Genomic DNA, 17,616 nt, shown 5'->3' with positions numbered 1-17,616 from the left:
GATGGAGACACAGAATGTGAACCAGGCTCCAGGCTCTGAGCTGTCAGCACAGAGCCCCATGTGGAGTTTGAAGTCAAGTGGTGGGATCATGACCTGAGCTGAGGTCAAACTCTTAACCAACCAAGCCACCAAGATGCCCCTGTTGTTTTTAATTAACATTTTATTTTGGAATAATTTTAGATTTACAGAAAAATTGCAAAAATAGTGCAGAGTTCCCATATTATCCCTAGCCAGTTTCTGTTTCATTAATGTTACCATCTTATGAGTGTTTTATTTATTTATTTATTTATTTATTTATATTTATTTTAGAGAAAGGGTGCAAGTGGGGGAGGGGGCAGAGGGAGAAACAATTTTTTTTTTCTGAGGCAAATTTTATTGGCAGAACACAAGTGTTTTAGAAATGCAAGATATTTAAGCAACAAATACATTTTATTTTATTTTATTTTTTATTTTTTTATTTTTTGACTTTTTAAACAGTGGACTTTATTTTTTTTAAATCACTTTATATTTATTTATTTATTTATTTATAATATATGAAATTTATTGTCAAATTGGTTTCCATACAACACCCAGTACTCATCCCAAAAGATGCCCTCTTCAATACCCATCACCCACCCTCCTCTCCCTCCCACCCCCCATCAACCCTCAGTTTGTTCTCAGTTTTTAAGAGTCTCTCATGCTTTGGCTCTCTCCCACTCTAACCTCTTTTTTTTTCTTCCCCTCCCCCATGGGTTTCTGTTAAGTTTCTCAGGATCCATATAAGAGTGAAGACATATGGTATCTGTCTTTCTCTGTATGGCTTATTTCACTTAGCATCACACTCTCCAGTTCCATCCGTGTTGCTACAAAGGGCCATATTTCATTCTTTCTCATTGCCACGTAGTACTCCATTGTGTATATAAGCCACAATTTCTTTATCCATTCATCAGTTGATGGACATTTAGGCTCTTTCCACAATTTGGCTATTATTGAGAGTGCTGCTATAAACATTGGGGTACAAGTGCCCCTATGCATCAGCACTCCTGTATCCCTTGGGTAAATTCCTAGCAGTGCTACTGCTGGGTCATAGGGTAGGTCTATTTTTAATTTTTTGAGGAACCTCCACACTGTTTTCCTGAGTGGCTGCACGAGTTTGCATTCCCACCAACAGTGCAAGAGGGTTCCCATTACTCCACATCCTCTCCAGCATCTATAGTCTCCTGATTTGTTTATTTTGGCCACTCTGACTGGCGTGAGGTGATATCTGAGTGTGGTTTTGATTTGTATTTCCCTGATGAGGAGCGACGTTGAGCATCTTTTCATGTGCCTGTTGGCCATCCGGATGTCTTCTTTAGAGAAGTGTCTATTCATGTTTTCTGCCCATTTCTTTTTTTTTTAATTTTTTTAACGTTTATTTATTTTTGAGACAGAGAGAGACAGAGCATGAACAGGGGAGGGGCAGAGAGAGAGAGGGAGACATAGAATCCGAAACAGGCTCCAGGCTCTGAGCTGTCAGCACAGAGCCCGACGCAGGGCTTGAACTCACGGACCGTGAGATCATGACCTGACCCGAAGTCGGACGCTTAACCGACCGAGCCACCCAGGCGCCCTTCTGCCCATTTCTTCACTGGATTGTTTGTTTTTCGGGTGTGGAGTTTGGTGAGCTCTTTATAGATTTTGGATACTAACCCTTTGTCCGATATGTCATTTGCAAATATCTTTTCCCATTCCGTTGGTTGCCTTTTAGTTTTGTTGATTGTTTCCTTTGCTGTGCAGAAACTTTTTATCTTCATGAGGTCCCAGTAGTTCATTTTTGCTTTTTAATTCCCTTGCCTTTGGGGATGTGTCAAGTAAGAAATTGCTGCTGAGGTCAGAGAGGTCTTTTCCTGCTTTCTCCTCTAGGGTTTTGATGGTCTCCTGTCTCACATTCAGGTCCTTTATCCATTTTGAGTTTGTTTTTGTGAATGGTGTAAGAAAGTGGTGTAGTTTCATCCTTCTGCATGTTGCTGTCCAGTTCTGCCAGCACCATTTGTTAAAGAGACTGTCTTTTCCATTGGATGTCCTTTCCTGCTTTGTCAAAGATTAGTTGGCCATACTTTTGTGGGTCTAGTTCTGGGGTTTCTATTCTATTCCATTGGTGTATGTGTCTGTTTTTGTGCCAATACCATGCTGTCTTGACGATTACAGCTTTGTAGTAGAGGCTAAAGTCTGGGATTGTGATGCCTCCTGCTTTGGTCTTCTTCTTCGAAATTACTTTGGCTATTCAGGGCCTTTTGTGGTTCCATATGAATTTTAGGATTGCTTGTTTTAGCTTCGAGAAGAATGCTGGTGCAATTTTGATTGGGATTGCATTGAATGTGTAGATAGCTTTGAGTAGTATTGACATTTTAACAATATTTATTCTTCCAATCCATGAGCACGGAATGTTTTTCCATTTCTTTGTATCTTCTTCAATTTCCTTCATAAGCTTTCTATAGTTTTCAGCCTACAGATCTTTTACATCTTTGGTTAGATTTATCCCTAGGTATTTTATGCTTCTTGGTGCAATTGTGAATGGGAACAAATACATTTTAAAGACAGAAGTGAGCATAGATCAGGGAAACTCAACAGTGTGTCTTCTAAATTATATGAGAGAGAGAATCTTAAGCAGGTTCCACTCTCAGCATGGAGCCCAATGTGGGGCTTGATTCCATAACCCTGGGATCATGACCCCAGCTGAAATTGAGTCAGATGCTCAGTTAATTGACTGAGCTCTCCAGATGTTCCCATGAGTGTTATTTTAGTTTTCATTTCCCTGGTAACTAGTGAAGTTGGGTGTATTTTTATAGATTTACGGGTCATTTGTGTTTTCTCTTCTGTACACGTAATGTTTTCTGTCAAATTTTGTTCAAATGAACCACAAAAGATCATGTGGCAGTTCTAGGTCATTTTCTTGTCAGGGAAAATTGATATAACATCCATCTTTAAAAAAAATTTTTTTTAATGTTTATTTATTTTTGAGAGAGACAGGGGCAGAGTGTGAGCGGGGGAGGGGCAGAGAAAAAGGGAGACAGAATCCAGAACAGGCTCCAGGCTCTGAGCAAGCTGTCAGCACGGAGCCTGACGTGAGACTGGAACTCACAAACCACGAGATCATGACCTGAGCCGAAGTTGGACGCTTAACCAACTGAGCCACCAGGCATCCCAATATCCATCTTTTTGTATAAACAGTTCAGTTTCAAGACCAAGAGGAAATTTGTCTCAGTTATATACCCATTTGGGCTAAATAAGTGTAATTCCTTTTCTGTATGCCAGCTCTTCAACTATTTGAAGATATTTATGTCGCCTGGGAAGTCTTCTTCAGATTAAGCATTTTCAGTTTCTTCAGTCATTCCTCATATTCCATGGTTTCTAGTCCTTTCAATGTCTTGTGTGCTGTCCTCTGAACATGCTCTATTCTTTTCATGTTATTCCTTAAAACATGGTAGTCATAACAACACAATTCTTTAAGGTTTATATGATCAGCACAAAACAATCCTTTATAGATTTAGGAGTGATCATTCTGTTATATACTGATGTAGTTAAGATCAAATTTATGTTTTCCTTTTTTGGGGTGTGTGTGTGTGGCCAGTCGCACTACCCTAGTGATTCATTTTGAGCTTTTTGCCCCCAAAAGACCCTCAGTCTTTTTTTAGTACAAGCTGCTAAGCTACATCTTGACTGTCATATATTGGTACAGTTAGTTTTGAAGACTTAAATGCAGGACTATACTTTTTTTTTAGCAGGTCCCATACCTAACATGGGGCTTAAACTCATGAACCTGAGATCAAGAGTTGCTTGGTGTACTGACTGAGCCAGCCAGGCACCCCTAATAATTTTTTATCTGACATTAATCCTATTGCTACAAACTGGAGATTTCATTTTTATTGCTGATTATATCATCTATCTCATCTTCTTCATCTAACTCATTGATAAAATTGTTAAATAGGACAGGGCTAGGAACAGAATGCTATGCCATGAAAAACCTCACTTAAGGTTGACATCAGTCTGTTACTCAGCATGCTTTGGTGTGCCTGTGCCACCTGCCTGATTTGTTCTTGTCTCCAAAGTCTAGCAGCTGTCTTATTTTATACTTGGCTTTGGCCCTAGATTTAGAATCTCTGGTTCATCTTTTCAAAGGACTCTTGGGGCTCTTTGTATATGCACTCCAGTTGCCAACTCTCCTGTTCACCATTTCCCCCCCAGTTTTACTGAGATATAATTGACATATAACACTGTGTAAGTTTAAGGTATACAGTGTGGTGTGTGTATATATATATGAATGATTACCACAATAAGGTTAGTTAACACATCCATCTTCTCTGTCCTCTCACATAGGTTACAGTGTTTCTGGGATGTGGGGAAATGGGTAAAGGTTGTCAAAGTGGACCAACCTCCTTGACCTTTGAGGCTGCCTTTTGTTTTTTGAGTTTTTTGTTTGTTTTTAGTAATCACTATACACAACATGGAGCTTAAACCCATGACTCCAAGATTAGGAGTCGGATGCTCCTCCCATTGAGCCAGCTAGGTGGCCCTGAGGCTGCTTTCCTGATGTTGAACAAAGTTTGATGCCATATTGTGCTATCCTGCTCTTGACCTATAGCTTCCAGGGATTTCAACTCTGTAGAACTTTTTCTTTCTTTCTTTCCCCTGCCTGCCCTTCCTCCCTCCTTCCTTTTCCTTTCTTTTTTTTTCTTTTCTTGTTCTTTCTTAGAAATCAGTTTTATTTAGGCATACTTTACACACAGTAGAATTCACATATTTTAAATGTACAGGTTGATGCCTTTTTTGGGCAAATGTAACCCATATAAACAACATTTGAATCAAGAAACCGAACATTCTCTGGATGCCTGGCTGGCTTATTTGGTAAAGCATGCAGCTCTAGATCTCAGGGTTGTGAGTTTGAGCCCCACATTGAGTGTGGAGCCTCCTTAAAAAAATTTTTTTTTAAGTAAAGAAAGAAACAGAACATTTTCATCTCAGAAAATTCTGTCATGCCCCTTTGTAGTCAGTCTACCCCTCCCTCCACTCTAGGCAACGACTGTTCTGATTTCTCACTGTAGATTAATTTATAAATGAAATTATACAGTATGTATCCTTTTTTTCTATGCTGTCTTTCACTAAGCATAATTGTTTTTCTTAATGTTTATTTATTTTTGAGACGGGGGAGAGGCAGAGAGAGAAGGGGACAGAAGACCCCAAGTAGGCTCTGTGCTGACAGCCAACAGCCAGATGCTGGGCTCAAACTCACAAACTGAGAGATCATGACCTGAACTGAAGTCAGACGTTTAACCGACTGAGCCACCCTGGTGCCTTGAAGCATAATTGTTTTGAAATTCATCCATATTGTTGCATATATGGGTAGTTGTTTTTTTAGTCCTTTGGTCTCCAAAGTTTAGTGTACTGAATGTGACTGGATGTATTTCCTTACCAGAATCAAGCTGGAAATTCCTTTTTGGTTAGCATGATACTGTCAGCTCCTGCTTCCCCCACACTCCCAGCCACTTGCCCTCCAACACTTTATATAGCTTTTTACCTCCTGTTGAGCTCAGGCTTAGATTTGCTCCAGTCCCTGAGCTGGTACTGTCCAGGGCAAAAAAAGAATAGTAGTAAAGTGGAGTAGGGAAGAGTTTGGTTTGAAGTGAAGTCATACTGGCCATCAGGTTTGAGATTTAACATGCTGGGGACATACTCGAGGCACCTGTTGAGCTTTGGAGCTAGCTGTATCATTTCTGTTTGTCATGATTTTCATGGAGTTAGCCTGCCCTGCATCCTTTTCTAGTCCTCTAGGACCAAGATGCTGCTGAGAAGTACAATACATTGCTGTGAATAGTTCTCTTTGAACTGTGGTGCATGCAGTTCCACCTGACTTGTACATTATGAGTCACTGCTTGGATTCCCTTATACCATACCCAGTTTGTCAGTTTGGACCTCCTGGAATATTGTATAAAAAATGATTATCTTTTTGACCACGGAAAATAAGATCTACACTCTGATTTTAGTGTAAGACTAAATCTGTTTGCCTGAGTTTGCCATGCCCTTTTGACACTTTGGATATTTGGCTCTCCTCATTCAAGCCAGTCTGTGCTGGAATACCTTTTCTTAGCCCACAATGAGAATTATAGTATGGTACTCTGAATGGTATTGGCTCATTTTTTCTTTCCCTGCTGTTTTTTAGTTGTGTCAATCTTGGCATATCACTTGCTTCAGGCTTTTCCCTATAGAACTAGTATAGTTGAAAGTATAGGATTTCAAATGAGAAAGCCTGAGTTCAAATCCTAGTTTGCTACTTTTTCTTTGTATCACCTTTGAGAAGTCACTGCACTTTTTAAATTTCAGTTTCTGCATCTTATAAAATAAAAAATGCTCCCTTGCAGAGTAGATTGATGAGTAAATGAGAATGCAGGTGAAAAAGCTTTGAGACTGTAAAGCACTATGCAAATGTTAATTTTATTGTCATTTTTGTTTTTTTCTCACTAAAGAGGTTGCAGATAATCATTGTGACTCGGAGTAAAATCTTGAATTGACCCTGGCAGGTCTTTGAGCTGCTTTGGCTTTCAAATGACTGGTTGAGCTGATGGAGGCCATAGGGAGAGACTTGGCAGGACTTTTGATAGATTTTTTCCATGTTGTAATGGAACCTCCCTTTCTCAAGGATAGGGAAAATGCTTATTTTATATTATTCCATACCTAGAATGCTGTCTACCAAATCAGAATTAATTGGTACTGATTAACATGGCTATCTCAATAGAGTGACCCCATCAGGATGAATCTCATTTAAATTAAATTGACTGAAGTCATGCTGTAAATCATAGTTTATTTCAGCAGCTAGGAAAGATAATTTAATTATTTTCTTTCAAAATGTACAATCTTACTTGATAAAACGTTAATACAGCGTGTTGTCTTCAGATCTCGGGAATAGGCTGTATTTATAGAAGCTCTTTTCTGAGCTTCTCCCAGAAGTGTCTCCTTCATAATGTAAGTCAACCATTCAGCTCTGTGATCTCTACTACTTACCTAGCTTTGCTGACTGCGTTTTAAATTTTTTTTTTTCAATGTTTATTTATTTTTGGGACAGAGAGAGACAGAGCATGAACAGGGGAGGGGCAGAGAGAGAGGGAGACACAGAATCGGAAACAGGCTCCAGGCTCTGAGCCATCAGCCCAGAGCCCAACGCGGGGCTCGAACTCACAGACCGTGAGATCGTGACCTGGCTGAAGTCGGACGCCCAACCGACTGCGCCACCCAGGCGCCCCTTTTTTTTTTAAATTTTTTTTTTCAATGTTTATTTATTTTTGGGACAGAGAGAGACAGAGCATGAACAGGGGAGGGGCAGAGAGAGAGGGAGACACAGAATCGGAAACATGACTGCGTTTTATCATAAAGCACTGCAGTGCTGTCATTGCCTCAGCTGGTGTCAATCAAGTTGCTCAACTGAATGACATTGAAAATATGTTTTGAAAGTACCAGGATTATACTGATAATGAATTCTATAAAACATTAAGAGAACATTGACAAGTCAGAATTAATGTCTTTACAATCTCATGTATTATGTAACCACAAGTTATAATTAGTATTCTACTAAAATATATTTGAATTTTTTTAAAAAGGAGCTCAAATTAAAAATTTACATTGGGTTTTTGTTTTCTTTCCAAAAACATTTCAAGAATCTGTTTTTAAATACTATTTGGATACTTAAAAACATTTTTAAACTTTCCTATTTTTTATTGAGGTATAATTGACATACAACATTCTATTAATTTCAGGTCTACAGCATAATGATTTGGTAATTGTACATATTGTGAAATAATGACTACAACAAGTCTAGTTAACATCTGTCACCATGAATAGTTACAAAGTTGTTTTTTTTGTGATGAGAACTTTAAAAGAATTTTTCATGTTTATTTTTTGAGAGAGAGAAAGAGAAAGAGAGACAGCATGAGCAGGTGAGGGGTAGAGAGGGAGACAGAATCCGAAGCAGGCTCCAGGCTCTGTGCTGTCAGCACAGAGCTCAATGTGGGGCTCGAACTCAAGGACCATGAGATTATGACCCGAGCTCGGTGCTCAACTGGCTGAGCCACCCATGTGCCCCTGTTGTGATGAGAACTTTTAAGATTTACTCTTTTAGCACCTTTCAAATACACAATACAGTATCATTAGCTATTGTTGCCATGCTGTACATTACATCCCCATGACTTACTTTATAACTAGAAGTTTGTACCTTTGACTCCCTTCCCCCATTTTGCACCCCCCACTGCCAGCAACCACCAGTCTGTTCTCTGTATCTATGAGCTTGTCTTTTTTTTAAGATTCCACATATAAGTGAGATTATATAATATATGTTTTTCTCTATTTGACTTATTTCACTTAGCATAATGCCCTCAAGGTCCATCTACGTTGTCACAGATTGCAAGATTTCATTCAGATAAAAAGATTTCATTCTTTTATGGCTGAATAATATTCCATTGTATGTATTCCGCAAATTTTTATCCATTCATCTGTTGATGTTCACTTAGGTTGTTTCCATATTTTGGTTATTATTGTAAATAATACTGCCATGAATGTGGGGGAGCATATATTTTTTCAAGTTACTGTTTTCATTTTCTCTGAATAAATACCCACAAGTAGAATTGCTGGATCATATGGTATGTCTATTTTTAATTTTTTGAGAAACTTCCATACTGTTTTACGTAGTGGCTACACCAGTTTACATTCCCACCAACAGTGTGCAGGGGTTCCTTTTTCTTCACATCCTTGCCAACACTTATTTCTTGTCTGTTTGATATTAGCCATTCTAACAGGTGTGAGGTGCTATCTCATTGTGATTTTGATTTTCATTTCCCTGATGATTAGTGATGTTGAACATCTTTTCAGGTACTTGTTGGCTTTCTGTATGTCTTCTTTAGAAAAATGTCTATTCAGATCTTCTGCCCATTTTTAAAGTGGGTTTTTTTTTTTTTTGCTTTTTTTATTAAGTAATCTGCATCCCACATGGGACTTGAGCTCACAACCCTGAGATCAAGAGTTGCATGCTTTACTAACTGAGCCAGCTGGGTGCCTCTTTGCTTTATGAAGTCTTAATATGAATCTATTTTCTGATGTTTAACTGAAAGTTTTTAATTTAGCAGATTTATTATTGTAGCATGTTAAAAATTCTTTCAAAATGTGTTCTTATAGTATTGTTAAGAATATTAACATTCTTGCTAGTTGATGCTCAGAAATGTAAGAAATTAGAGATGTATAAAGGTGATGGAGACTTCTATTACATGAGTTTGGAAAAACCTCAATTTGATAAGATGAAGGGCATTAATTATGATTTTACATCATGCTTGGGTTTTAAGGAATTCTGTGGCCTAGTAAGATTCAGTTATATGGAATCTGGAACTTAGATTGTTTAGAAAACGGTGACATCACTTGTACAGATTCAATAACTGGTTAATGTTGTTGGTAATTGGGCATGTCATTTTTTTTTTCTCACAAAGTAAGGTCAAGATTTCAGTGCCAGCATGAGTTAGTTATGTCTGTCTAATGCTTAAAAATATTAATAAGTATTTCAATTTTAATGGGTCTTCTCAGTCTCCCTTCAGAATTTCTGCATTTTCTAGTTTTGAAGACATTGTTAATTTAAATCTTGCAGTTTTAAGATGACCTATTTGTGAAGTCAAGGCATTTTACTTTCTGACAATGAGTGATGATTAAGTTATTAAACAAGTGACTCTCAGGGAATGCAAATTTTATTTGAAATTGTACTCTACCCTTACCTAAAAGAAACTTTATCTCCAGTTTGGTTTTACTCTAATGATAATTCAAGTTTCTTCATGCTATATTTATTTTACCAAAGATCTAAGAACAGATTTAAAAATGATTTTCTACTTTTTCCCAATGTTGATAGTTCACAGCACTTGTATCATCCATTGTTATTTCAGAAATTGTTGAAAACCTGATTGTAAGAGATAATTCACCTAGCATACCTGAGGCAATTGAAAGACTCTTCAATGACATAGCAAATATCAACAGGGATTCTATGGCTGAAATACAGGATGCTCAGGTTGGTATAAAAATAATTTTGTTTATGAAAAATTTTTGAAAGATTTTATTTTTAAGGAATGTCTACACTCAATGTGGGGCGTGAACTCATAACCCTAAGACAGGAGTCACATGCTCCACTGACTGAACCAGCCAGGTGCCTCTGATAAGTTTTGATGATTCACCATTTTAATTATATAAAAAAATAGCCATTGTGATTAACCATTATAAATACATAGAAATCTGTCTTTGGATTTTCAAGCCTAATGGCTTAAAAACAACTAAAGCAAAGAATAAATTATACAAAGTGGCATAATTAATTGCTCAATTATGTGAAATTTAATGAATATAGAAGTTCAAAGAAGGGAGAGATCAATATAGACTATAGTGGTTGCTGAAAGCTTCATGTGTGAGACTGAACTGGATTTGAGTTACATAAAGACAAGGGGAGGAGGTATATTAGGTAAAGCCAGCAGTATGAATAAAAGTGCATAGATATAAATAAACAAGTTGTGTTCATGGGACAGTCACATAATGTGACTACGTTTTTGGGAGGCAAGGTAGAATGGGATTAGATTATGAGAGGCCTGTAAATGACCCACAATAGTCACATAAGCATAAAACATGCAAGAAAATCCATATCATTGGAAGTGGATGGTATTTTAACTGGCTAATAAAATGTTTTTCTTGTCCAGGTTGAAGAAATGGCAGTAAACCTATGGAACTGGGCAGTTACCAAGAGAGTAGGTTCAGTTATAAGTGAAGAGCAGAAAGCTAAATGTATGTATACATTCATTTTACAAGGAATATTTTTATTATACATTAGGTTGTGTTCCTGCAGTTTAAATAATATTTTGACTAGTTCATAAATGGGTATTTATTAAAAGAAAAATAAACAAAATGATCTATACATAGAAGTTTCTTAAGCAAACATCTTGAATTTTGTGATTTTTCAGAGGTTAGCTCCTGATTAATAAAAGTTTAAAAGCATCACTGCTTCTTTATCTATTCATCAGTTGATGTACATTTGGGCTCTTTCCATAATTTGGCTGTTGTTGATAATGCTGCTATAAACATCAGGGTGTGTATAAAGAAGCTGTGGTGTATATATACAATGGAATATTACTCAGCTATCAAAAAGAATGAAATCTTGCTATTTGCAATGACATGGATGGAGCTAGAGAGTATTATGCTAAGTGAAATGGAGAAAGACAAACACCATATGATTTCACTTATATGTGGAATTTAAGATACAAAACAGTGAACATACAGGAAAGAAGAAAAAGAAGCAAACCATAAGAGACTCTTAAATTGGAGGACAAACTGAGGGGTGATGGAAGGAGGTGGGTGAAGGATGAGCTAAATGGGTGATGGGTATTAAGGAGGGCACTTGTTATGATGAGCACTGGGTGTTGTATGTAAGTGATGAATCACTGAATTCTACTTCTGGAACCAACATTGCACTGTATGTTAACTAACTAGAATTCATTTTTATTTTATTATTTTTAAAAAGTGTTTATTTTTGAGAGAGAGAGAGCATGAACCAGGGGAGGGGCAGAGGGAGAGAGAGAGAATCCCAAGCAGGCTCCGCACTGTCAGCACAGAGCCTGATGCAGGGCTCCAGTTCACAAACTTTGAGATCCTGACCTGAGCCGAAATCAAGAGTCGGAGGCTTGACTGACTGAGCCACCCAGACACCCCAAATAAAAATTTGGAACAAAAAAAATTAAGTGGGAAAAGTGGAGATTACAAATACACATCCACAGAGTGAGTAAAGAGTAAAAGAAAATATATTAATTTATGAATGCAGTTTAACACACACACAAATACACACAAATAAAAGCATCACCTCAAGAAATTGTCTGGTGGTGAAAAACAAAGATGATTAAAGGATGGGAAAATGAGAACTTGACACGTTAAAGGACACATGGATTATCTTTCCTGGAGAAGAGATGATCAGAATCTTCAGGATTCTGAAGGGCTCTCAAATAGCAGTTTCCTTTCTCCATTAATAATAGAATGAGAAATGTTGCTATGTGAGAGATTTAGATTTAAAAATTGGTAAAGAATAGTTTCCTCATGAGGTGGGTTGATGGACTTTGGACTGAGTTACTTGAGAACAATTATAGGATTTTTTTCTACCTGTGAGAGCAAACTAAAAGAACAACAACAAAACAAAACCCCCAAACCAAACTCATGTGCTTGGATGCATTAAATGTGGTCCACTGTCTGGCAGAATTCTAGTGCTTTAGCTAAATGGCTGGGTTAGTGTGCTGGCAGTTTCTCATTTCCAACAGTGATAGTGACAGTTAATGCATTTGTGGAAAGGATATTGCTCCATTATAAAGGATACATCGAGGCAACAAGCCAAAACGTGAATCTCTGGCCTGCTTGGCTTTCTGAAGACAAATGAATTTTGTCTGTATGCAGCAAATGGAATTCATTGCTAAGTATTTATGTTTATGAATATAAACCAAACTGTATACAATTTCATTGTAGGTCTAGGGTAATTAATTAGTGGTTAATACAGTCAATAATATACTTACTCATTAGTCTATTCCTCTGTTAGGATGCTTAGAGAATAGGTCTACCTCTGTAACTGTCGGATAAATATGGATATCATTGCTCCTAGGAGTCTTGGGTCTTGTAGTTATGGGGAGAGAAGAGTTAGAAGTTTATCTGTTGAAGAAACATAGTACATAGTTGAACTGTGTGATATTAAAATGCATTAATTCTAAACTCCTACAATTCTGCCTATCAAGGAACATTGTTGTAGCTATTTTTCACTACTTGTCAAATAGAGATTTGGTAGATGGATCTCTCCCAGAGAGGGAAAATAATTGAGAGATCAGGTTCCTTGAGAATACCAAAGAATTAGTAAACTTTCGAAAAATAAAGGAAACATTTTCAAAACTGGAAATGTAAGACAATGTAAATACATGATTAGGTATTAATTTGATGAAAGTTTTTTTCAGAAACCACTTTATTAAAGGATGAATAGAATGTACATTTCATGATGAATAATAAGAAACTGACTTTAATTACCCCATAATTTCACCTGGGCAAATCTCTTTTTCAATGGAATATTAATTGAAAATGGTATTAGTATAGGTTGAATGGCTGCTGAGATCATCTAACATCAGGACAACTAGTTCAGTTACTTGTGAAGTCATCTTTATTGTTTTTTAATTTTTATTTACTTTTGAGAGAGAAAGAGAGAGTGGAGGAGGGGCAGAGAGAGGGGGACAGAGGATCTGAAGCCAGCCACATGTGGAGCTCAAACCCACGAACCGTGAGATCATGATCTGAGCCGAAGTTGGACATTTAACTGATGAGCCACCCAGGTGCCCCTGAAGTCATCTTTAAAACGTGGACATGTTTTCTGATGAGAGAAACTGTGTAAATAAAGAGCTTACAGTTATTCAGACTTTCCTATTTTCAGGGGAAATGAACTATATGAAGAGGATATCTATATTTTCTGAGTTATACCTCAAGAACTTTTACATCATCTATAGAAAAGAATATATTTAGACAGATTCACAGTTTAGGGGAATAATCTAAAACTATGCCCGGGGTGCCTGGGTGGCTCAGTTGGTGAAGAGTCCAACTTTGGCTCAGGTCATGATCTCGTACTCTTTGAGTTCGAGTCCCACATCAGGGTCTGTGCTGACAGCTCAGAGCCTGGAGCTTGCTTCAGATTCTGTATCTCCCTCTCTCTCTGACCCTCTCCTGCTCACACTCTGTGTGTCTCTCTCAAAAGCAAATAAACATTAAAAAAAATAAAAAAAACCAAAATTATTCTAATGTTCAGAAATTTTGTCAGATGTTGAATATCTTTAGATTCCAATTGTACTTAGAATTATTTTGCTGTCAGCATGGTACATACAAGAGCATCAAATGGAATCAGGTGTCTTTAGTAAGTCTTCAGAATTTAAGACCTGCAGAAATTAAAATTTGAAAATTAAATATCTGATTGGAGCATTAAGCAAATAATTCATTTGATAATTTTCAGGTCATTTACTTTTGATAATTGATTTTTTCTCAAAAAGACTTTAAAGTTACTACTTTAACAACAAAAGTGCTTGCACTTTGCTCATTTCTTTTTGTAAGTGTATATAAAAGGAGAATGAATGTTTTGTGTTTATGGGCATCTAATTACTGTTTTGCAGTACGGCATGTTGCTTGCAAGTTGATGTGTATGTGTGAAGGCTCAACTGCTTCAGAAGATGCTATTCGAAGACAGATTTTGGTAAGTCCGATTTAAATGAGGAGAAAGTGCAGATGCAATGAGATAGTCGTTACTCCTTATGAAGATGGTTAAAGTTAGTGTGAACCTGGAAGGGGGTTATATCCTTTAGTGCTATCCATGTTCCTTTTAGGATAATTATACCTATTACAATTAAAGGTCTCAGCAGTACTATTGTCATTACAGTGATTCAGTGGACTAAATGTTGAACTTAAATTCAGGATTTATGATAAGTAAAAAAAATAATAGTTCTCTGCTCCATCCTTCCCACCTGTCCTGCTCCCTGGAAGTAAGTATATTTTTTTAGTGGAAAATATTTTTCCAGTGTTGTAAAACACTATTTTATTGAAAAGCTCAAGTGTATGCACAAAGATAGTACAATGATTCCCCCATTTACCCATCGCTCAGCTAGAATAACCTCCAATTCCTGATCACTCATTTTTTCTATATCTCCTCCAACAGCAAATCCCTGGCCCTGTGGATTATTTTGAAACAAATCCAAAATACAGCACTTTGTTCATAAATATTTCAATATGTGTCTCTAAATGACAAGATGTCTTTAAAAAAAAATTTTTTTTTTCAACGTTTATTTATTTTTGGGACAGAGAGAGACAGAGCATGAACGGGGGAGGGGCAGAGAGAGAGGGAGACACAGAATCGGAAACAGGCTCCAGGCTCTGAGCCATCAGCCCAGAGCCCGACGCGGGGCTTGAACTCACGGACCGCGAGATCGTGACCTGGCTGAAGTCGGACGCTTAACCGACTGCGCCACCCAGGTGCCCCCCAAAAAAATTTTTTTTAATGTTTTATTTTTATTTTTGACAGAGAGTATGAGTGGGGGAGGGGCAGAGAGAGAGGGAGACACAGAATCCAAAGAAGGCTCCAGGCTCTGAGCTTTCAACACAGAGCCCGATGTGGACCTTGAACTTCCAAACCGTGAGATCATGACCTGACCCGAAGTCAGATGCTTAACCGACTGAGCTACCCAGGTGCCCCTAAGGTGTCTTTTTAAAACATTTTTTTTAATGTTTATTTATTATTTTTGAGAGAGAAAGAGTGTGAGCAGGGGTAGGGCAGAGAGAGAGGGAGACAGAATCTGAAGCAGGCTCCAGGCTCTGAGCTGTGAGCCCAGAGCCTGCCGCAGGGCTCGAACTCACAAACCATGAGATCATGACCTGAGCTGAAGTCGGACGCTCAATCAACTGAGCCACCCAGGCGCCCCTAAGGTGTCTTTTTTATTCAGACAAACCCAATGCCCATTATCACACCTGCTAAAATTTAACAAAGATTTCCTAAAATAATCAAATATCCAGTCTTCCCCTTCTGGCTGTATGCTCCCACATTCTTACTTTCTCATTTGTTCTTGCTCACTTCTTTCTCTCCCTCTTTCCCGTTGTTTTCTTAGAACCAGAATTAAAGAAAGTCCACATCTTGTGTTTTGTTAATATGTCTCTTTTAATCTACATGTTTCCCCTCCTGTTTTTAATCTGTTGAAAAATTTATTTGTTGAAGAAACGAGATTGTTGGTACTATAGAGTTTCTTAAATTCTGGATTCCGATGACTGTATCCTTATGGTGTCATTTAATATAGTCCTCTGTTCCCTGTTTTTCCTGTAAACTGGCAGGTAGATTCAGAAACTTGATCTGATTCAGGTTTGATTTTGTCAAGAATAATTCATAGGCAATATGGTGTACTTCCATCAGGAAGCACCAATGTCTGTTTGTCTCTTTTGTGTTAGTGCCCTTTGATGATTATTGTCCTTAGATCCATTATTTCTGTAGGTGTTTGCATATTCTACTTCTATATTCCTTCTTTGTTTATTTACTGGAATAGAGAAAAACTTTCCCTCATCAACTATTTGGCTACCTTGAAGTATACCTTTATAAGAAAGGGCGGTCTTGACTCTTTCCCTTTATTTAGCAGTTTTCAGAACAATGACTTATTTCTCTAACATCCTTAAATGATACTCACATAGGGGTGCCTGGGTGGCTTAGTCGGTTAAACGGCCGACGTCGGCTCAGGTCATGATCTCGCGGTCCGTGAGTTCGAGCCCTGCGTCGGGCTGTGTGCTGACAGCTCAGAGCCTGGAGCCTGTTTCAGATTCTGTGTCTCCCTCTCTCTGACCCTCCCCTGTTCATGCTCTGTCTCTCCCTGTCTCAAAAATAAAAAATTAAAAAAAGGTTAAAAAAATTTAATAATAAAGCACTGAAATTTTAAATTAAAAAAAAATGATACATAGATTTTTTAAAAGTTTCGTTGTGAACTCATGGATTTTTAACATTTTTAATGCATTTCAATCCATTGTAATTATTCTTATTGAAGCACCTATCTTTGGCCAGAAGGAGCCTCTGGAAGTGATTCTGAAGCCTTTTGACACTACTCCAGTAATCTTTAATAGTAAAACTGAAATAATAATCACATAAAATTTGATTTCTTTTTAAAAAATGTTTATTTATTTTTGAGAGAGTGACAGAGCACGAGTCAGAGAGGGGCAGAGAGAGAGGGAGACACAGAATCCGAAACAGGCTCCAGGCTCTGAGCTGTCAGCACAGAGCCCGTCGCGGGGCTCAAACCCACAAACTGCAATATCATGACCTGACCTGATGTCGGACACTTACCCAACTGAGCCACCCAGGCTCCCCTAAAATTTGATTTCTAATGTGACAAGATGTCCAGGCTCATCTTGTGTAGTTCTTGCCCTAGAGCAGAAATTATTCATTCTTTGAAGGAGCCCTGTTTCCTTTTAGTGGAGAATGTTATTTAGAAACCACAATCTGGAAATTACAAGTGCTCATTGCTATTGCATTGGTCATTGTTCCTAGACCTTTTTACTGGACATAGATATGAAATACATATTTTTTGAAAGAGAAAATATATGATGAATTCATAGTGATATTTCCAGTGATATTTAGGATTATAGGATTTTACTTAGCTTCTTAATTTTATATTTGTGTCTCTTTTCCTAGTCCTGACAATATTGGTGCCTAACAACATTAATATAGTGAATAACTGGTTTTATCCAAAAAATGTATGGTAGTTTTATAAGATAGCAATGTCGATAATAAAGAATGATTTCTAAAAATAGTTCAAGAGATTTTTTTTGCACTGCTTTTATTCTTAGGATCTGTTTCATTAGGGGTGTATAGTCAAAGTATTGTTTTAATATTATTGAAATATTGTTTTAAAAGTACTTGAAATAATTTCTTTTTCTGTGATGAAACTATAGATTGACTTGATACATAGTTAGATTCATTTATTTTTGTTTGCTCTTGCTTTTTAGCTGTTGCTTTTTTTCTGCCATTTTGATTGAATATTGTTTTATAATTGTGTCAAATATTTACATGGT

At 37.4% G+C, this 17,616-nt stretch overlaps 1 protein-coding gene across 1 annotated transcript in view; it reads left to right on the top strand.

Moving 5' to 3' along the window:
• Positions 1–17,616, top strand: part of TEX11 (testis expressed 11) — a 241,843-nt gene that overhangs the window by 10,852 nt on the left and 213,375 nt on the right. Inside the window, exons 3-5 of the mRNA XM_045471521.1 lie at positions 9,924–10,045; positions 10,719–10,803; positions 14,193–14,272. Of these exons, the coding sequence (XP_045327477.1) occupies positions 9,924–10,045; positions 10,719–10,803; positions 14,193–14,272 (287 nt within the window). The remainder of the gene's footprint in view (positions 1–9,923; positions 10,046–10,718; positions 10,804–14,192; positions 14,273–17,616) is intronic.

The sequence above is a fragment of the Leopardus geoffroyi genome, chromosome X, assembly GCF_018350155.1.
Source record: "Leopardus geoffroyi isolate Oge1 chromosome X, O.geoffroyi_Oge1_pat1.0, whole genome shotgun sequence".
Lineage (NCBI taxonomy): Eukaryota > Metazoa > Chordata > Mammalia > Carnivora > Felidae > Leopardus > Leopardus geoffroyi.
This window is presented reverse-complemented; position numbering and strand designations above follow the sequence as displayed.